Source organism: Sturnira hondurensis, unplaced genomic scaffold (assembly GCF_014824575.4).
Source record: "Sturnira hondurensis isolate 20B ecotype Veracruz unplaced genomic scaffold, ASM1482457v3 Scaffold0002840, whole genome shotgun sequence".
Taxonomy (NCBI): Eukaryota; Metazoa; Chordata; class Mammalia; order Chiroptera; family Phyllostomidae; genus Sturnira; species Sturnira hondurensis.
Window position 1 is genome coordinate 21,996,110 of NW_028075471.1, and position 16,515 is coordinate 22,012,624.

The 16,515-nt window shown below is 59.7% G+C and overlaps 1 protein-coding gene across 4 annotated transcripts in view; it reads right to left on the reverse strand.

The window, feature by feature from the left end:
• Positions 1 to 1,560: 1,560 nt before the first annotated feature.
• GRB10 (growth factor receptor bound protein 10) overlaps positions 1,561 to 16,515 on the reverse strand; it is a 117,081-nt gene continuing 102,126 nt past the window's right edge. The window contains exons 8-16 of one of the 4 annotated variants that reach the window (XR_005065731.1): positions 16,320 to 16,430; positions 15,884 to 15,982; positions 14,381 to 14,458; positions 13,451 to 13,618; positions 12,629 to 12,695; positions 12,387 to 12,474; positions 6,803 to 6,896; positions 2,245 to 4,356; positions 1,561 to 2,206 (exon numbers count right to left, since the gene is read on the reverse strand). Coding sequence is in view for 3 of the 4 variants with exons in the window: in XM_037041099.1 (XP_036896994.1) it covers positions 4,210 to 4,356; positions 6,803 to 6,896; positions 12,387 to 12,474; positions 12,629 to 12,695; positions 13,451 to 13,618; positions 14,381 to 14,458; positions 15,884 to 15,982; positions 16,320 to 16,430 (852 nt within the window). In the remaining variant the exon portion in view is untranslated. Of the gene's footprint in view, positions 4,357 to 6,802; positions 6,897 to 12,386; positions 12,475 to 12,628; positions 12,696 to 13,450; positions 13,619 to 14,380; positions 14,459 to 15,883; positions 15,983 to 16,319; positions 16,431 to 16,515 lie in introns of all 4 variants that reach the window. The other 3 variants (XM_037041099.1, XM_037041097.1, XM_037041096.1) reach the window with 3 other exon arrangements.

Here is a 16,515-nt window from a genome sequence, read left to right on the forward strand (position 1 = left end):
AGGGTTTCCCTCAAGCATGCGGAATTCACCACTCTCTCCAGGTCTGACGTTGACCTTAGAGAGGTCAAGTTCAGCCCAGGTCAAACCAGTGCCTGCCAGGGGCTGAGCTTGCACTGAGCTGGGACTGGCAAAGAGTGGCTCAGGGCTGCCAGCAGGGCAGGGTGAAAAGCAGCTGAGCAGGTGGGCTACTACCAGGGAAGGGCCTGCAGCCTCTGGGCAAGGTCCCCCCCGGCACATTTCAGAGGTCCTCCGGGTAGGGAAGTGTGTTTGTGTGTGTGTTCTGCCTGCCCCTCCCCCACCATGGGTGGCTGGCTTCCTTTCACCTCAGTGACACCATGACTCTTTCAACCAATCAGGTTGCCTTGTTTTGGCCACTGAAAACTGAGGTGGTTTTTGTGGCCCAGGCCTCCGGGCCATGGGGACGTACTTTCTCAACTCTTCAGTTTATTCTTCTGTATCACACAGGTTTTGCTCAATTACCCAGGGCTTCTTAAACAAGTGAGGTTTAAATGTTGTTGGCTGGAGTAGGGCTCTGTGGAAATGAAGGCCCCCCCTTACCCAGGCCTGTCGGGGAGATGGCTGGGCCAAGGGGATGCAGAACGCTGGAGGCTGTGGGCATGCAAACTGCTATCTGGGGTGGGGGGTGCGGCCGAAGGCGGGCAACTGTGCTGCAGGACGGGACCAGGGCAGAGGGACTAGCCTGGGGGAGGGTGATGGAGGCTTGGGCTGAGCCCTGGTTGGGGCTGCTGATGGGGGAGCTCCTAGACACAGAGGAAAACAAGTGACAGGATTGTCCAGGGTGCCACCGGTGAGCTCCTGCTGGGGTGAGGCTGGCTTGTGAGCCCCTGGTGGTCTGCTGGTGTGGGGGGCAGATGGAGGTGTGGCAGCCCCTAGGCGATGTTCTCCGGAAGCAGAGATTCAGGGTGGCCAGTCTCCTAACCTTCCTGCCACTTTCCTGTTTGACTAGAACACCCGCATTCTTGCTGCCGCACCTGCCTTGCTGGACCAGGAAAAACACTTGTGGGTTTTTTTCTGTGGGTTTCTTGGGGCCTTCCCTCATCTGAAGTGGGGACCTGCCCCTCTGAAGCCTCCTGTGGCCCATGTCCCTGGTCTGGGGCTGCAGCGGGCCAGGCCCTCTGGGGTCATCTGGCTCCAGCGTGGAGCTCACTTGGCCTAGTGATGATGGGGGCTGGGGGCATCTGGGCGGGGCCAGACGAGCTGTGCATCCCCTACAGCTCCTCCCCAACGCGTTTTCACCAGCGCAAAGCAGCATGTCCTTAATGTGCTACATTGCCGCAAAGGCTTCCTTTGAAAAATGTGGTAATTGATTTTGGAGAGAGAAGCATGGATTGGCTGCCTCCCATACACACCCCAACCGGGGTGGGTACTGAACCCACGACCGAGGCATGTGCCCTAACCGGGCATCAACCCACCCACCTTCTGGCGTGTGGGATGGCTGATGCTCCAGCCAGTGGAGCCACCAGCCAGGGCCATTTCAGAGGTGTTAGCTGCAGGCCACGGGCGCACCCCCAGCACAGAAACAGACACTACAACCAATATAAAATGAAGAACACTGTATTAATGTTTATTTCAAATTACAAGAAACAGATTATCAGTCCCTTATTGGTACAAAAATACCTGAAAGTTCACGATTAGGTACATGAGCCAAGGAGCTATATACAAAGAGGAGCAAAGCACATGGAATAAAGTTTTGTCTTTTAAGTGAACAATTTCTGCACTCCCCACAAACACGTACACATTGGCCACGCCACGGGCCACTGCACTCTAGGTGACACCACACTCTACCGGGAACAAGTCCCACCCCCAAACGGTGAGCCAATTGGCCCAGCTGTTGGGTGTGCAGAGGCAAGCAGACAAAACTTCTAGACTGAGGCACATATTTCTTCGAGGTGTAGCAAACAGAAAAGCATCCTGGAAGTCCGACCCTCAGGAACACAGCTTGCCCGGGGAACCGGTGTTGGCCTTCTTGACTTAGTCCAGGCTGCAGCTACACGGAGTTGTCGTTCAGACAGAGTCATGGGCGGAGATAAAAAGTCAACAGGCTCCAAGACGACCCTGAGCTGTCCCGTTTACATTCATGTCATTTAAATACAAAAATAAAAGTCCCACGTCCCTCAGCCCTGGCTGGCGGGTGGGCACCTGCCTCCTCTGGGGACTGGCTGCCGTCGGGCAGCCCTCCCCGGCCCTGGGCAGGCCAAGGCGAGCACTGCGCCTTGCCTCCACTCACAGATGATTCACTGAGGCCGGGAAGGCACAAAAGGCCAGGTCACACTAGCTACATATGCAATGGAGACAGAACTTGCTGTCCTCTAAATAAAATGCGTGTTTATGAACAGGAAACACGGCAATGCTAGGTGTCTACTGGGCAGGGCGTGAGGGCTCCTCTCACCAGTGGGGCTGGCCTGTGCAGAAGAGCTGGAGGGCGCAGGCCGCTCTTGGTGGTGGTGGTGAGGTCTTTACATGCCACCGGTGGGGAGACGAATGTGTGTCACGAAGGGCCAATCCCTTCCATGAATTCGGGGCAGCTCGCTGTCAGGGAGGGTGACTTGAGACTCGCCTAACGGTCAATGGCTTGAAAGGGGAACTGGGTTCAAGGGAAGAATACATAACTGAGTATTGGCTACACACGTTTCACTGAGACTGCTCCATAGATACATTGGGCAGCCTGTGGAAAACGACCAGGACACAGCCCGTAAAGTAAATATAGGGGCTGTTCCCAACCAGGGCCTGACTCGGGGGTGGTCCCCGTGGCCCCTCGGGTCTGAGTTGAGTCTCTGGGGAGCCCTGCGGCAGGCAGGCGGGCGCAGGCCGGTGGTGGCACAGGTGGAGGGGTGCGCCCGGTGGCACGGAGTGCCGAAAATGATCGCTTTGGACAAGAAAATCACTTTTTGCCACAGCAGTCTGTGTGCTCGTCAGGGACCAGAAGCGAAGGCGCTGCCGCTCACGGGCCTGGGGGCGCAGGCCTGGGGGCGCAGCCCTGGCAAGAGGGCCTGTGTGGGAGGGCTCCCAAGCAGGGAGCGCCTCCTGCTGACAAATTCCTCCGGGCCCACGGCTGCGGTGAGGTTAGAGCCGGCAGGGGGAGCCTCCTACTGCCTGCCATGCTGGCCTCGGGGTGTTAGCAGGATAGGGCTGTCACACCCAGACCTCAAGTTCGGGCTCCCTTTCAATGTTTCCATCTTCACCGCCATGGAAATTGGTGGTTCCTGCAGGATACCAAGCAGGCGGCATTTTCTCATTAGAGCCTTGAACCCCCAAGGGAGAACAGGCATGACGGGACTCACGTTGCTGTAGGGGTCAGGGTGTAGGGGTCAGGCAGCGGTCATCCTAGAGCAGGCTGCAAGCACCCTGGGCAGGCGGGCAGGCAGGCAGCTGGTGGACAAGGTCACCAGGCGTGTCTCAGGAAGGCTGCCTGTCTCCAGCCAGCGGCATGGCCACTTCACCCTGCCGGGTGAGGGACATCGAGTGTCCAAGGGAGTCAAGGCTTCTGAACTGTGGAAGACGTGACACCCCAAATACGTGGCGTGGACACCGTGTCCGGAGAGGTGACGGAGGCTGCAGCTGCCTGGCTGGTCCACAGAATGGGCTGGAGGCTGGCTGACCGTGGGCGGCACCTTCTTGGTGAAAACGCACTGCAAGTGTCTGAGCAGAGCGAGGTGTTGCACGTTTGGAAGCCGAATCTGCCCACGTTGATGGGAAGAAGGTGGGGCACCTCAGGCCACCTCTGGGGGCCGCACTCGGTGTCTGCCGTCTGCCCGCTAGACGCTGCCTGCTCACTGTATGCACTGCGAAGCCACGCCCCCGCCTGGAAGGCAGAGTGGGGCGTGGAGGACAGAGGAGTGCAAAGAGTGATCCATACAAAACAAGTAAACATCTCAGTTTTAATGTCAAGGTTATTCCAGGGCAAGAGTTCACTTCCAATCACTTCTGTGCGAGGCACACGGGGCCCAGCCTGGACAGCCGTCCCGGGCTGCCCCCGAGTGTGCGCTCGCTTTGTCGTGCCCCGATATGGCCGCGAGAGCCGCGGCTACACAATGCCGTGAAGCCAAGAAACCAATCAACCGTGGTGCCGACACTGCAGGGAACAGTGGCGCCCCCACAGCACAAAATCCAAGTGTATTCTCAACCATGCACAGACCTCCCGCCCGCTCCCGGGCCGCCCCCGTGGGCGCTGTGGCGACGGCCTCGAATTTACAAGGCCACGCGCACGCAGTGGTGCTTCAGCTTGCAGGGCAGCACGCCCTTGTTGAGCTGGTAGAAGTCGACCAGCTGGATCAGGTCGGAGAACTTGGTGTTCCCGTCGTCCAGGCTGAAGAACACCTGCCCGTCGTCCTCGCACTGTGGGGACACAAGGACGCCGGCCGGTTGGGGGCGGCTCTGCCAGCAGGGGCAGGTGGCGGGCAGCAGGGTATGGGGACTGGGCGCTGCCCAGGCCCCGGGGGGCGCCCTGACCCAAGGCGGCCATGGGGCAGCACTCAGAGCCTGCGCTTGCCCGGGAGTAGGGTGGGGCTGGCCAGTTGGCCTGGGGTGTTCGCAGGCCCCCCCACAGCCCCTGACACTGCACCCCCCTGGGGAGCAGCAGTTGGTCCCCTGATGTTGGAGTGACCACCCTTCAGGCGTCTCTGGCCTGCGCTGGGGGAAGACCACTGGCTTGGGGCCACAAATTCCGTACACAAACACTGGTGAAAACTGATGAGCAAAAAAACCCAGTTTTAAGTAAACTTGGGATTTTCTGTTGGGCCGTGGCTGGGCACCCCTGCAGCATCAGTGAGATCGTGTAGGACCAGCAACTCTCCCAGGCACTGGGTTATCTGGCAGCTGTTTTTACCGAGTGGAGGAACTCCATGGCGTCTCCCAGAAAAAGCCATGCAGTCAGCCTTCACAGACTGCGGCAGGGAGGGGCAGGCACAGTTGAAAATTCATGTATAATTTTTTACTCCCCCCCAAACTACTAGTTAACCGACACATCGTTGTGTATGCTATATATATATATATATATATATATATATATATATATATATATGGTTTTCTTACATTAATCTAGAGGAAAGAAAAAGCTATTAAGAAAATCTTTTTTGTTGTTTTCTACAATTTTAATTTTTTTAAGGTTTTATTTATTTATTTTAGAGGGGGAAGGGAGGAAGAGAGAGAAATATTGATGTGTGGCTGCCTCTCTAGTGCCCCCTACTGGGGACCTGGCATACAATCCAGGCATGTGCCCTAAGGGGGAATGGAACTGGTGACCCTTTGTTTCGAAGGTCTGCATTCAATACACTGAGCCACACTAGCCAGGGCTATTATAAAGAATCCACCCATAAGTGGACCCATAAGTTCAACCAGTGTTGGTCGAGGGTCAATTATGTTATTGACACTAATTTTAACGCAACCTGTTTGAAGTGCAATGACGGCACCGCGATGTGGGCTATCAGGCCAACCTGCACGGGTCCCAGGGAGTCAGTGAGCTTCACCCTCCATCCACGAGTAAGCCCAGAGCCACATCTGCACTCCAGAAATGCCGCTGGGCCACACAGGCAGCCCCCACAGCCTGTCTCGAGCCTGGAGCTGCAATCTCGGTCCCTGCTCACTGTCCCCCTGGCACTGCTAAGACATGCTAGGGTTGTTTGGGGAAGGCATTGCACACTCCACCTGCCGTGAAGTGCTTTTTACTTCACATTTTAGGCTAAAAGAATAGCATCTGTGCCTTTAGTACAATGTGGGAAAACAAAAAGGATTGTGAATAAAGCGCTTTCTTGCAAACGATGATCCCTGGGCTTTCCATATTGTGTGGGGCCTGGGAAGGACTGGGCTCAAACCCCGCTCTACCCATCCTCCCGGTAGGAGCAGGCGGCAATGGCGGCAGGAAGCAGCCCCACCAGCCTGCCAGGCACCAGGCCGCAGGGCTGCTCCCTCCCCGGCCCCCACTCCTGCAGGACTCCTAGGACCACGGGTCTGAGGTCCTGGGGTCAAACCAGCTTGAAAACCAGCAGGTTCAAGTGTGAAAACTGTGCACTCAGGACCAGCCAGCCTCCTCAGAGCTTGCCTTGGGGGCAGACAGTGGCAGAGGGAAGGGCCTTGCCAGCCCCTTTGGGCAGAGTGCTGCCTGGTTTGGGCTCCACGGCAGAGGGTTCATGACCGTCGGGGGCGGTGGTGCAGAGAGTGAGACATGTGCCATTCTTCTGCCTCATCCCCACCTGGACTGGGAGCTCCAGGAGGTGTGGAGATGGCCTCCCCCTAACCCCCAAGATGCAGCCAGGACTCCGAGCTGCGACTCAGTGCAGACAGGGCCACGTCACCTTGGACATGGCTGTCGACACTGTGGGAGCCAGCGGTCAGTGTCACACTCACTGATGGTGTTTCCGGGATTGCTCCAAGCTTGGCACTAGGTTCCAACCCCAGGGCCAAGTGGACAGAGCAAGGCAGCTCCTGTGTGGACCCCAGACCCTGAGTGTCCCCCACTGTCTTATGTCACCCTGGAACACACCCGCACAAAGCAGGCAGCCTTGGGCTTACACAGCCGCAGAACACGCCAGGGGCCACCCGCCTGTGCTGCTTCCCTGGCTCCCGTCCCAGGCCTGCCCTTGCTCTGCCGCCCCTGTCTGCTCAGAGAAACTGCTGAAAGTGAACTTGGTCCTGCCTGATCATTAATGGTCTGCAGTCTGCTTCCTTTACAACCTGAAACTTAACTAAGAACAAAACCAGCCATCACCCCGATAAATTCAATGAAAATACAACAAAACCAGGAAGTGAGACATGGGAGTATGAGTGTGGCAGTGCCATTACTTACAGGCAAGATCTGGAAGTTTTTGATCTTCTGGTGGTGGCACAAGGTGAGGACAAACGCCTTCGGGTTGCTCTGGCTGTCACGGAGCAGGAAAAGCCTAGGGAGTGGGCAACGGCTGGCCGTTAGCTTCTGAGTCCAGACCGCCACGTGTGCACAAACACAGACATGCACATGCACACCTGGCTCCAGCTGGTGTGATGAGATTCCAGTCGTGACGCTTTAGAGGGCTCAGCAGCTGAGGGGTCTCTGGCGGCAGCAACGCCCCCCACAGCCAGACCGTGGCTTCTGAGTGTCGCTCCCGCCATCCCCCTCATAGAGGAGCCAGAGTTCCCTGGGGACCCCGTGGGCTCCACACTCAGGAGGGAGCATGAGTGAGGAGGTGTTAGGGGGTGATGGCCCAGGGTGGCGCGGCCAAACCTGGGTACCAGAGCAAACGGCAGAGGGTGGAGTGCGAGCCACGGAACAGAGTGGGGACTGGTGGGCGCACATTTGTGTCACAGGTCAGCAGGGAGGAAGTGCAACTCTTCCTTTGAGCGGAAGGCCAGGCTGGATACCAGCCTCAGAGACCACGTAGGCGTCGTCAACCCAGGTGGTGACTTTCCATGGACGTGGACCTGGCAGGACCAGCAGGATGGTGGAGTGCTCCCCATCTCAGAGCACCCACCCCTCACACGTGCGGTTCCCAGGGGGAACGCGGTGGTTTCCAGGAGGGCGCCCTGTGGACACGGCCCTCCCCACGCACCCAGGGCACCTCCACCAGGAGGGGCTGTCTATCCTGGGCCTCGAGGGCGACCCGGCAGCTCTCTGCCCCCAACTGCAGCACCTGGGCGGATCCTGAGTCCACAAACCTGCCCGAGCCGAGGCCTGTTCTAGAATGACTGGCTTCGACTTATGGCCACGTCAGGGGGAGACCAAGGAAGCCTGCAGAGACACACTGCCTGGGAGAGGACTTAGGGCACAGTGCACACGTCACAGGACCGAGCAGCATGTGCTCGGTGGCAAGTGACTCCTGCAGGGTCGGTGGGGTGTGGTGAGTACACATGCACAGGTGCACGCACACATGTGTGCACAGCCCCTGTGTGGGGGCCGCCTATGTGCTGGGGCCCACAGCACCTCTGGGTGCATTTCTCCCCATTCCTCCTGCAGGAGTGCCTAGAGGCTACCACCACATCGCCCTGTGCCCCCACTGTCCTCAGCCTGGTCTCCTACCTGCTGTCACAGTCTCTAAGCCCTTCCCTTTCTTAGCTCCGCAGGGATCAGCTAAGACCAGGACCCCATGGCTGACCCAGACTGACTCCCAGCACTCCCCCCAAACTCAGGGGTTTCTCCAAAGATGTCAGAGTCACAAAAACGCTCCCTGAGGGGCCGTTCTGTGTGTCTCTGGTTTGGCCAGGGTGCCAGTGGAGGGGCAGCAGGACTGAGAGGTGTGACCCTGGTAACAAGGAGGTATGGGATGGACACAGAGCTGGGCCCTCCTCCTCCTCCCCATGCCTAGACGGTGGAACCCCCGCCCCCCGTGACACTAACCCGGGGACCAGTCCCACACAGACGGGACTCACAACGCTGGCACTGGAGCGGGCACATGCTTCAGGCGGCTGAGGGGACCGGGCCTCCCCAGAGGGACAGTGAAGTGCCTGCCGGGCCTGAGCCCAGGATCCCCGAGGAAGTACCTTCCAAACACACACATCCCCACCAGCTGAGAGGCCACCACTCCTCAGGGACGCAGGGGCCTCACTCATGCATGGCCTATGGTGCGGGGCCTAGGGCCTCTATGGCCACAGTGTAGGGTCGTAAGCAGAACCCTCCCAGAACCCTCCATTCTCTGCAGTCTAACGTGGCCTGGCCAGCAGACCCCTCAGCTTCCTCAGGGAAAATTGGATAAGCAGTGTCAGCTTGGGAACCAAGACTCTGGGCTCAGTCCTGATACAGTGCAGGGCTGCCAAGGGGTGTGGGTGTGTGCTGGGCGCCCTGGGGACACACGCCATGTTGACACACGCCGTGTCCACGAAGTGGGTTGCTCTGAGGCTGGGCAGCTCTCCCCCTGCAGGCCAGCAGCTACAGGGAGACACCCTGGTTACTGGTCAGAGAGAGCCATCTTCGGTGCTTTGGCAAGAACTACTCTGTGACAAAGGTGACACTACAAATAAGCAGCTTTCAACTAGCTGTACAGCCACCAGAAAAAGAAACTAAAGTAGATCCATTCGTTATATGGTCCCGAAGGGCAAATCAGTTCTCAATGCATCTGGGACCTGAACAGAGGTGAACTAAAAAAAGGGGGGCAGAGAGAGAGAGAGAGAGAGAGAGAAAGAGGGAGGGGGATGGGAGGGAGGGAAGAAGAGAGGGAAGAGGGGAAGGAAGGAGGGGAGAAGGGAGGGCGGGAAGGAGGGAGGAGGGAGGGGGAAGGAGGGGGGAAGGGAGAGATGAAGGAAGGGAAGAAGGGGGAAGGGAGGAAGGGAGGAAAGAAGGGAAAGAGAAAGGGGGGGGAGAGAAGTGGGGGAAGGAAAAAAGAAACAATCCGAGTTCTAGAAAACAGCACAAAGGAGCCCCTGTGTGATTTAGAAGTGGGGAAAACCCAACTACACAGCAAGGCAGTCACAGGTCTGGAAGGATATGGGGCAGAAATGACAATTGTGACTATTTGAGAACATCTGTATAACCGAAAACAACAAGAACACCCCCCGCCCCACCCCCGGCACTCTGGAACATAAGCCAAGCTGAAAAGAGATGCTGGCTTCCCTCGGAGCTGGTGGAGGCAGAGGGTCAAGCATGGCTCTCGGGCTTTCTGAGAGTCCCGGCAAGGTGCCCACCCTGCAGAGGGAAGCCCAGCCATGCTGTGCAATGTGACCGTGAACCCTCTGCCCTCCACTCACCACCCCCACTTTGAGACAGCAGCAAATGCAGGACCTGACGGCCTGGAGGCACAGCCTCCCCCACTCCTAGCAAGGGCGGGCAGCGCCGTGCTCTGGGTCCCCAGTGAGCCAGGGGGCAGAGCAGGAAAGCAAACACGTTCGTCTGCGTTTTTAACAAGAAACAGCAGAAGGACAAACTGCTGCTGGAGAAATGGCCCCTTCTGCGGGCAGGGCTCCAGGACACAGCCCGCAGAGAACACGCCCTGTTTCCTAGATTCGGCTTTGGGACTGGGGAATAGTTTCCAAAGATCTAAAAAGCAGCCTCAAACTGAAGGGGAAAAACCCCAGATCCACTTAAGAAAATCTGCGAGGGACTGAAACAAAGGAGCCTGACTGTTCCAGTCTGGGAGGACCGCTGAGGGCGACTCGCATTGTGGCAGTTTCAGGTCCCTTACAGATGAAAAGGACACAGAGAAAGCGGGTGTTGGGGGGTCTCCCGGAGGTCGACAGGAGACAGTCAATAGGCACAAGGCAGGGTGAGCCAGTAGGTGTGTGAGTTAATGACCTTAGTGAGATTTCCAGACTAAGAGGAGGGAGACACGGCCACACTGGAGAAGCGCCCGCCTGGGGTCTTCCATCTGGACCCCCACTCGTTTCTCGGTTGAGAAAAGCACATGCTCTGGATCTTTCCACGGAACAGACCTCCGGCCACGGTCCCCAGAGACCCTTCCACAGGAGAGAGAGTGAGGAGAAACCTGGCGTGTGGGTCTGAGGGCCCGGCCGCTGCTCAAGCTGGGCAGCAGCACTGGGTCCAAAGGACTCGAGGACCAACCAGAAAGACGTCTCCTTGCCAGAAAGACAGCACTGTCAGCGTCAGGAAGAACTTACTTTGTTTGAAGTCAATCACACATGTAAGAATCTAAGCTCACAGTGAGTTAAAAAAAAAAAGGTAAAGATCTCATCACTACCAAGGACAGTAGAACACCAAGTTAGTGTTCTGAAAATTGGCAATTAAGTAGTTAGCTCTATTGTCTCCGGAAACCAAACACACGACTAGGGCGACGGTTTCAGCTGAGAAACGAGGGAGCAGAGTCAGAATTCAATGGCTCTGTGCCCAGAGAGAGAGACACACACACACACACAGGTGGGAACCACCGGCTGCCGAAACGTCCCAGTGACTGGGGTGGGGGGCGAAGTCAGGGAGGGCCGGGTCCATGCTGACCAGGAGGAGGGCTACCAGGCTGCCTCTGCAGGCAGGGTGCGCTCCTCTGTGTCCCCTGCAGCCCCTCTCCCAGAGCTGAGCCAGAGTCCAGCCCTCGCAGGAAGGGAGGGAGATGGGGAGAAGAGCACAGAGGGTCACCGGTGACCACGCAGCTGCTCCAGCAGAGGAGGGACCGGAAGAAAGGGAGAGAGGACGATGGGGTGGGCAGGAGGCTGCCACACTCACAAGGGCTAAATGGACGCTGGGACCAGGTGTGGTAGGTGGACCCAGACTCACACCAACTGCATTTAAAGACCTTCCCCCGCCCCAGCACCATCGAGGAGAGGGGAGCGCGAGCCCTCAGGGAGAGGGGGGTGCAAGTGCAGACCCGATGCTGGGCGGCAGAAGGCGTGCATGCCTCGTTATGTGTGAGGTGACACTCAGCAGGGTCAGGGACAACGGTCCAGGGACCNGGGACCAGGTGTGGTAGGTGGACCCAGACTCACACCAACTGCATTTAAAGACCTTCCCCCGCCCCAGCACCATCGAGGAGAGGGGAGCGCGAGCCCTCAGGGAGAGGGGGGTGCAAGTGCAGACCCGATGCTGGGCGGCAGAAGGCGTGCATGCCTTGCCTCGTTATGTGTGAGGTGACACTCAGCAGGGTCAGGGACAACGGTCCAGGGACCCCAGAGCTGTGCGCTGAGACATTTCACTGCTAAAAAAACTAGAGTGTCTTGGGTTTTCTTCAAACTGCTCTGGAAGGAAGGAAGGAAGGAAGGAAGGAAGGAAGGAAGGAAGCAGGGGAGGAAGAGGAGGAGGAAGTAACAGCAGTATGGGAATGTGGTCAGACACAGTGAGACCAGCTAGTTGTCGGAGCTGGGGACAGTGAACGGGTCCTCGAGACCCCGTGGGCCACAGGGCTGCACCCATACCCTTGGCCTGTACCCCTCCCCACCACAGGGGTGCTGAGTGCAGCTGGGCTTTGATGGGGAGGCGGGGCGTCACCCTGAGAAGGGGTGGCACACTGGGGTCGGGCCCTCGGCCTTGGGAACCTGGGGTGGCTGCATGTGAATGAGCCCAGGCAGGCCTGTGGGAAACATGCCCGGTCACTCTTCACAGCCACCAGGCACGTGAGTGAAGCCACCGAGTGCCTGCGAGACAGAAGAGCCACTCACCTGACGCCAAGCGTGAGAAATGAGCTGGCTCTGCTGTGCTCGGGCTGCCTGCCCTCTGCCAGTGCTGCCCGACAGAACGCATTCCTCGGAGGCGCGGGCAAAACTCATTCTGCATTCGCCCGCGGCCTAATTAGTTACCACTGAGCAGCTTGTGCTCTGTGTCTCGGCGACCCGTGGCAGAGCTCGGACAGAAACGGGGGCTGAGCCCACTCCTGACACCCGCCAGTGGGCGAGCCCGGCGCAGCACGCACACCTCTGAGCGCACCCTCCCTCCTGTGAAAGGAGGACCCAGCGTGGGCCTGCAGTCCAGGACACTGAGTGACCGAGCGGCCGGCAGGCGCCCGGTGCACAGCGCTGCTTACCCGTCCACCAGCCCCTGCTGCTTGATGATGCGATGGGACTCCTCCCGGGTGATCCTGCCGTGGAACCAGTGCTGGGTGCGGTGGATCACTGTGGAGGGGGGAGAGCGGTGGGTCCCGGCCCCTCGCAGGGGCCGCCCCCCAGCAAGCTGACCCCTTCCCATGCCACACTTCCCAGTGCACTCTGCTAGGGGCAGGGGGGGCTGTTTCGTTTTCCTTACACACAGAGACATCAGCCAGTGTACCTGCACTGAGGTTGGAAGGGTGAAGCGGACTCTGGCTACCCAGAGCACTCATCCGGGTGCTTCGCTTCTGCAAGATCAACACCCATGTCAGTGGAATGCCAGCAGACAGACACCACCCACAGACACCTGCACACACCCCTGGGGGACACTCAGAGCCCCGGCAGCTGGGACTCAGGCCCGTGCAGCACCAGCCCAGCCCCATCTGCCCACGGAGAACAAAGAACTCTCCAGGCATGGCCATTACAAACAAAACCAGAAGTGCCCTGCGTGGTGCGCACGGTGCTTCTGACCACAGGGCACCATGGGGCGGGGCTCTTGTCTCCCACACAGGGGCAGCAGGGAGCTGGACACACCTCGGCAGCCACGCAGGGTGCACCCCCCCACCCCCCCACCCACCAGCCTGAGGGCTGGCACTCAGGACACAGAGCTGGGGGGATGCCTCCTTCCCCACACCCCCACCCACTCCCCCCACTCCCCCCCACCCCCCGCCCCGAGCTGAAGTTCAGGGAGCACTGCTGAGCCAGAGCAGCCGGCTCATGCTTTGGGCGTTGTCATCGTTCCACCTGAAGATTAGGACCTCGAGCCTCAGAGGAAGGGCTGTTCCAGGTCACGGAGCTAGTCAGTGGCGAAGCCACGAGGCCCCGTGGTCCGCGCAGCAGGGACAGTCCCGTGCCTGGGCCAGGATGCCCCTGCGCCGCTCCGTCGGGGAGCCCAGAGGACAGGAGGCAGCGGGGAGGCCCGGTGCTGGGAGCCACCACTTCCCCCATGGAGAGCTGGACCCGCCTCCCCCTCCCTAGCCCCTTGCCCCTTGCCTGCACCCACACAGTCAGCGTCCTGGAGCGCAGCAGAGGCACCCACCCCGCGTGACCTCACCCTCCAGGCGTGCCCCTCCTCCAGGGCTGCGCTCTGGGCTTCGGCCGGGTTGTCGATCACTCTTCCCGTTTGCCCAGAGAAATCCATGGCCACGAGAGAGTTTTCAGAGACGCTGCGCTGCAAGGGAAGCCACAGGTCGGAGAGTCAGGGGCGGATGGCGAGGGCGATGGGCGCCGCCTGCCCGGACTCTCTGAGGTTCGGGAGGAAAGTCTGACAAAAGGGCCCTTGAGCCAAAAATAGCTCTGGTTCCTTTTGAGGGGAGTAAGGAACAAACTCCGAGGTTGAGGTTGAGGCCGCTGGTGCCGCAGGACCGGCCCCGACCGGCACTCACAGGCCTCAGAGAAACTGCAACGTCCCTGGAGCCCCGTCCGCACAGCGACCGTCCCTCCCTCGGGCACGCGAGCGCAGGGCGACGGAGGTCCCGGAGACAGACAGCGAGGATCTTTAAGCTCGCCTCTGGGAAGCGCAGTGTGTCCCAAGAACCTGGAGGCTCGCTGTGCCCTCCGCTCTCACCAGGAGGCACCGTCTGTCATGGCGCCCGAGGGCTCAGGGCCAGAGGGAAGGCGGAGGCAGGGAGCGGCTCCTCCGTGGAGCCTCCCTGCTGCCTCCCATCCAAACCCTGAACACAGCGTCTACCTACACGGCCCGGGGCTGCGGGGACCGGCACAAGGATGGCCGAGGAGCTGTCCCCAGCTGTCCCTCTGCTGCGAGGACTGAGCTGGCCTCCTGGCCTGGGGCGCTGTGGGTCGGAATGGCGTCTCTGGAATGCACACGCTCGCTCAGAGCTCCCCACTGGGCGGGCGGGCGGGTGGGCGGGCGCCAGTGCTGACGCAGCGGCTGGCTGGGCCCCTGGCTGGGGGAGGTGGGAGGCTCACTTACCACGGGCGTGGAGAAGGGGGACAGCGAGGCCTTCCTCTGCTGGGGGACCCGGTAGCTCTGGTAGAGGAGCATCCCATACTGAGGGGGAGCCAGAGTCAGTGGCTGGCGCCAGGGAGCCCAAGCCCCGAGGAGCCAGCCACCCTTCCCTGTTCCATTTCGCTTCTTCCTTTTTCCAAAACGGATTATGCACACACAGACCAGAAAAATCACACAAATATGCAAAGCTTGAAAGTTTTCCCAGCCACGTCTGCCCCCTTGGCAGGGCTCCTCTGCCCTCCCCAAACGGTTCCTTCCTCCCACACACGGGGCAGAAAGACCCAGGCAGCGAGCGCTCTCCACACCACTCCACACTTGGCCCTCTGATCACTGCTCCACCCGAATTCCCATAAAGGCCCCAGGGCTGACTCATTCCTGGGCCCTGACGTCCATCTTCCCTCGAGCCGGCCCCACCGACGGGCACTCAGACTTAAGGTTGGCTTGTCGGGGTGCAGCCGTGATGTGGCACAGCTCACCCCAGCACTGACCGTCCTCTCCCATCACCAAAGAGTGCGGTCCTACTGTCAGTCCCTTTCTGTTCTATCAGCAGCAAAAACGGCACAGAATGAGTTTCCAGGGCAGAGAGGCACGGGGCGCCCGTGCCCGGAGCCCATGGGGCGTGTGTCCCCGCGGGGCATCCGAGCTCAGCCCCCGCCCGCCCGCTCCTCTCCGGGAGTCCACCTGCAGTCTTGGAACAGCTGAGCATCAGGCAGGCTGCAGGTTCTAGTGGCAGAATTCCCAGGTTCTGTGTCGGTCCCAGGTGACCGAACAAACTCCAGCCAGTTTCTCTTGATCGACTACCTTGCAGCTTGCGTGGACTTTATAAACGTAGGTGACTGCAGACACGCAGGGCACATAGAGCAGGAGGCAGCGTTTGTGGGGACTGGGCTCCGCCACCACGTGCCTACCACAGAGGCATGAGGACTCGCTGTGTGATCACTGAGACGGCTGTCTAGGGCACAGCCCTGCAGGAGACCCCGCCATCCACCACCAAGAGCTCCTGCTGCTGGGAGACGCGTGCCTGCCAGGTCGCTGCGCAGGCTGCACAGCTCCTCACGTTCCCTCAGGAAAGCCAAGAGGTGACAGGCAGTCACAGGACGATGAGCCCTCCTGTGCACTCTCTGCAGCCCGGTCTCCTGGGCCGATGTCCCTATTCCTAGCTCTTTAGGCCAGACCTTGTCCTCGGGGCATCTCCCCGCCCCGCGCCCCGGGGCGCACTTGGCCCCATCCATAGGCACCTTTGGTCAGCTCACCTGGTGGGGGTGCTGCGGCACCGAATGGGAGAGACCAGGGACGCTGCCAGGTGTCCCACATGGCATGGGGGCCACGTTGACCCCCAGTGTCAACAGAGGCCAGGTAGGCAACAGTCTCCGACCTTCCCCCACGAAGCCTCCGGGAGGAGCTCCCGAGCCCCCTGGTAGAGGTGGGGACACCCCACAACCACTCCCAGAAGGAACAGCCCACTACCTTGAGCAGCCGGAAGGCAGTCATCCAGCAGGTGCGGCTCTGCTCGTCCTCCGCACACAGCAGCCGCAGCTCTTTCGGCTCATGCAGGACTTTGTTTGGCTGGAGAGTAAAGGAAGTGAGTGCCCAGGGCGGGCCAGAAGGGTGCTGGCCCAGGCAGGGTGGCCGACCAGCCAGGCCCCCCAACGGGTCCGCTCTAACCACTGTGCTCGCCTCTGGGCCTCCGAGCTCCTCACGGACGGCACGGCACAAAGGACAGGGAACACGTTCACTCAGGTGAACAAGTCCAGTGTGAAACTACATCACTGGTTTTCTTTTTCTTTAAAGCCACAACCAAAGGAAGACCTACTGTTTGAACCCCGAGTCCCCAGGGGAATGCTCATCACAGATGGCGTGCAGGGCATGAGCTGGCAGCGTGGCCTGGGAGGGGGCCCAGTACCTTTATGCAGAAGCCAAAGTCCGTGGGGGCACTGTACTGCTTCCGGCCCGCGATCAGGGAAAAGACGCTGCATTCCTCCAGGTCGGCCAGCAGCTGCAGGTGCCTGGGCTCCTGTGAAAAGCTGCAGGCTCACTGGGGAGAACTTGCCCACGCAGTGGGGCCGAGGCCTCTGGTCCTCCCTAACAGAGGGCATTCT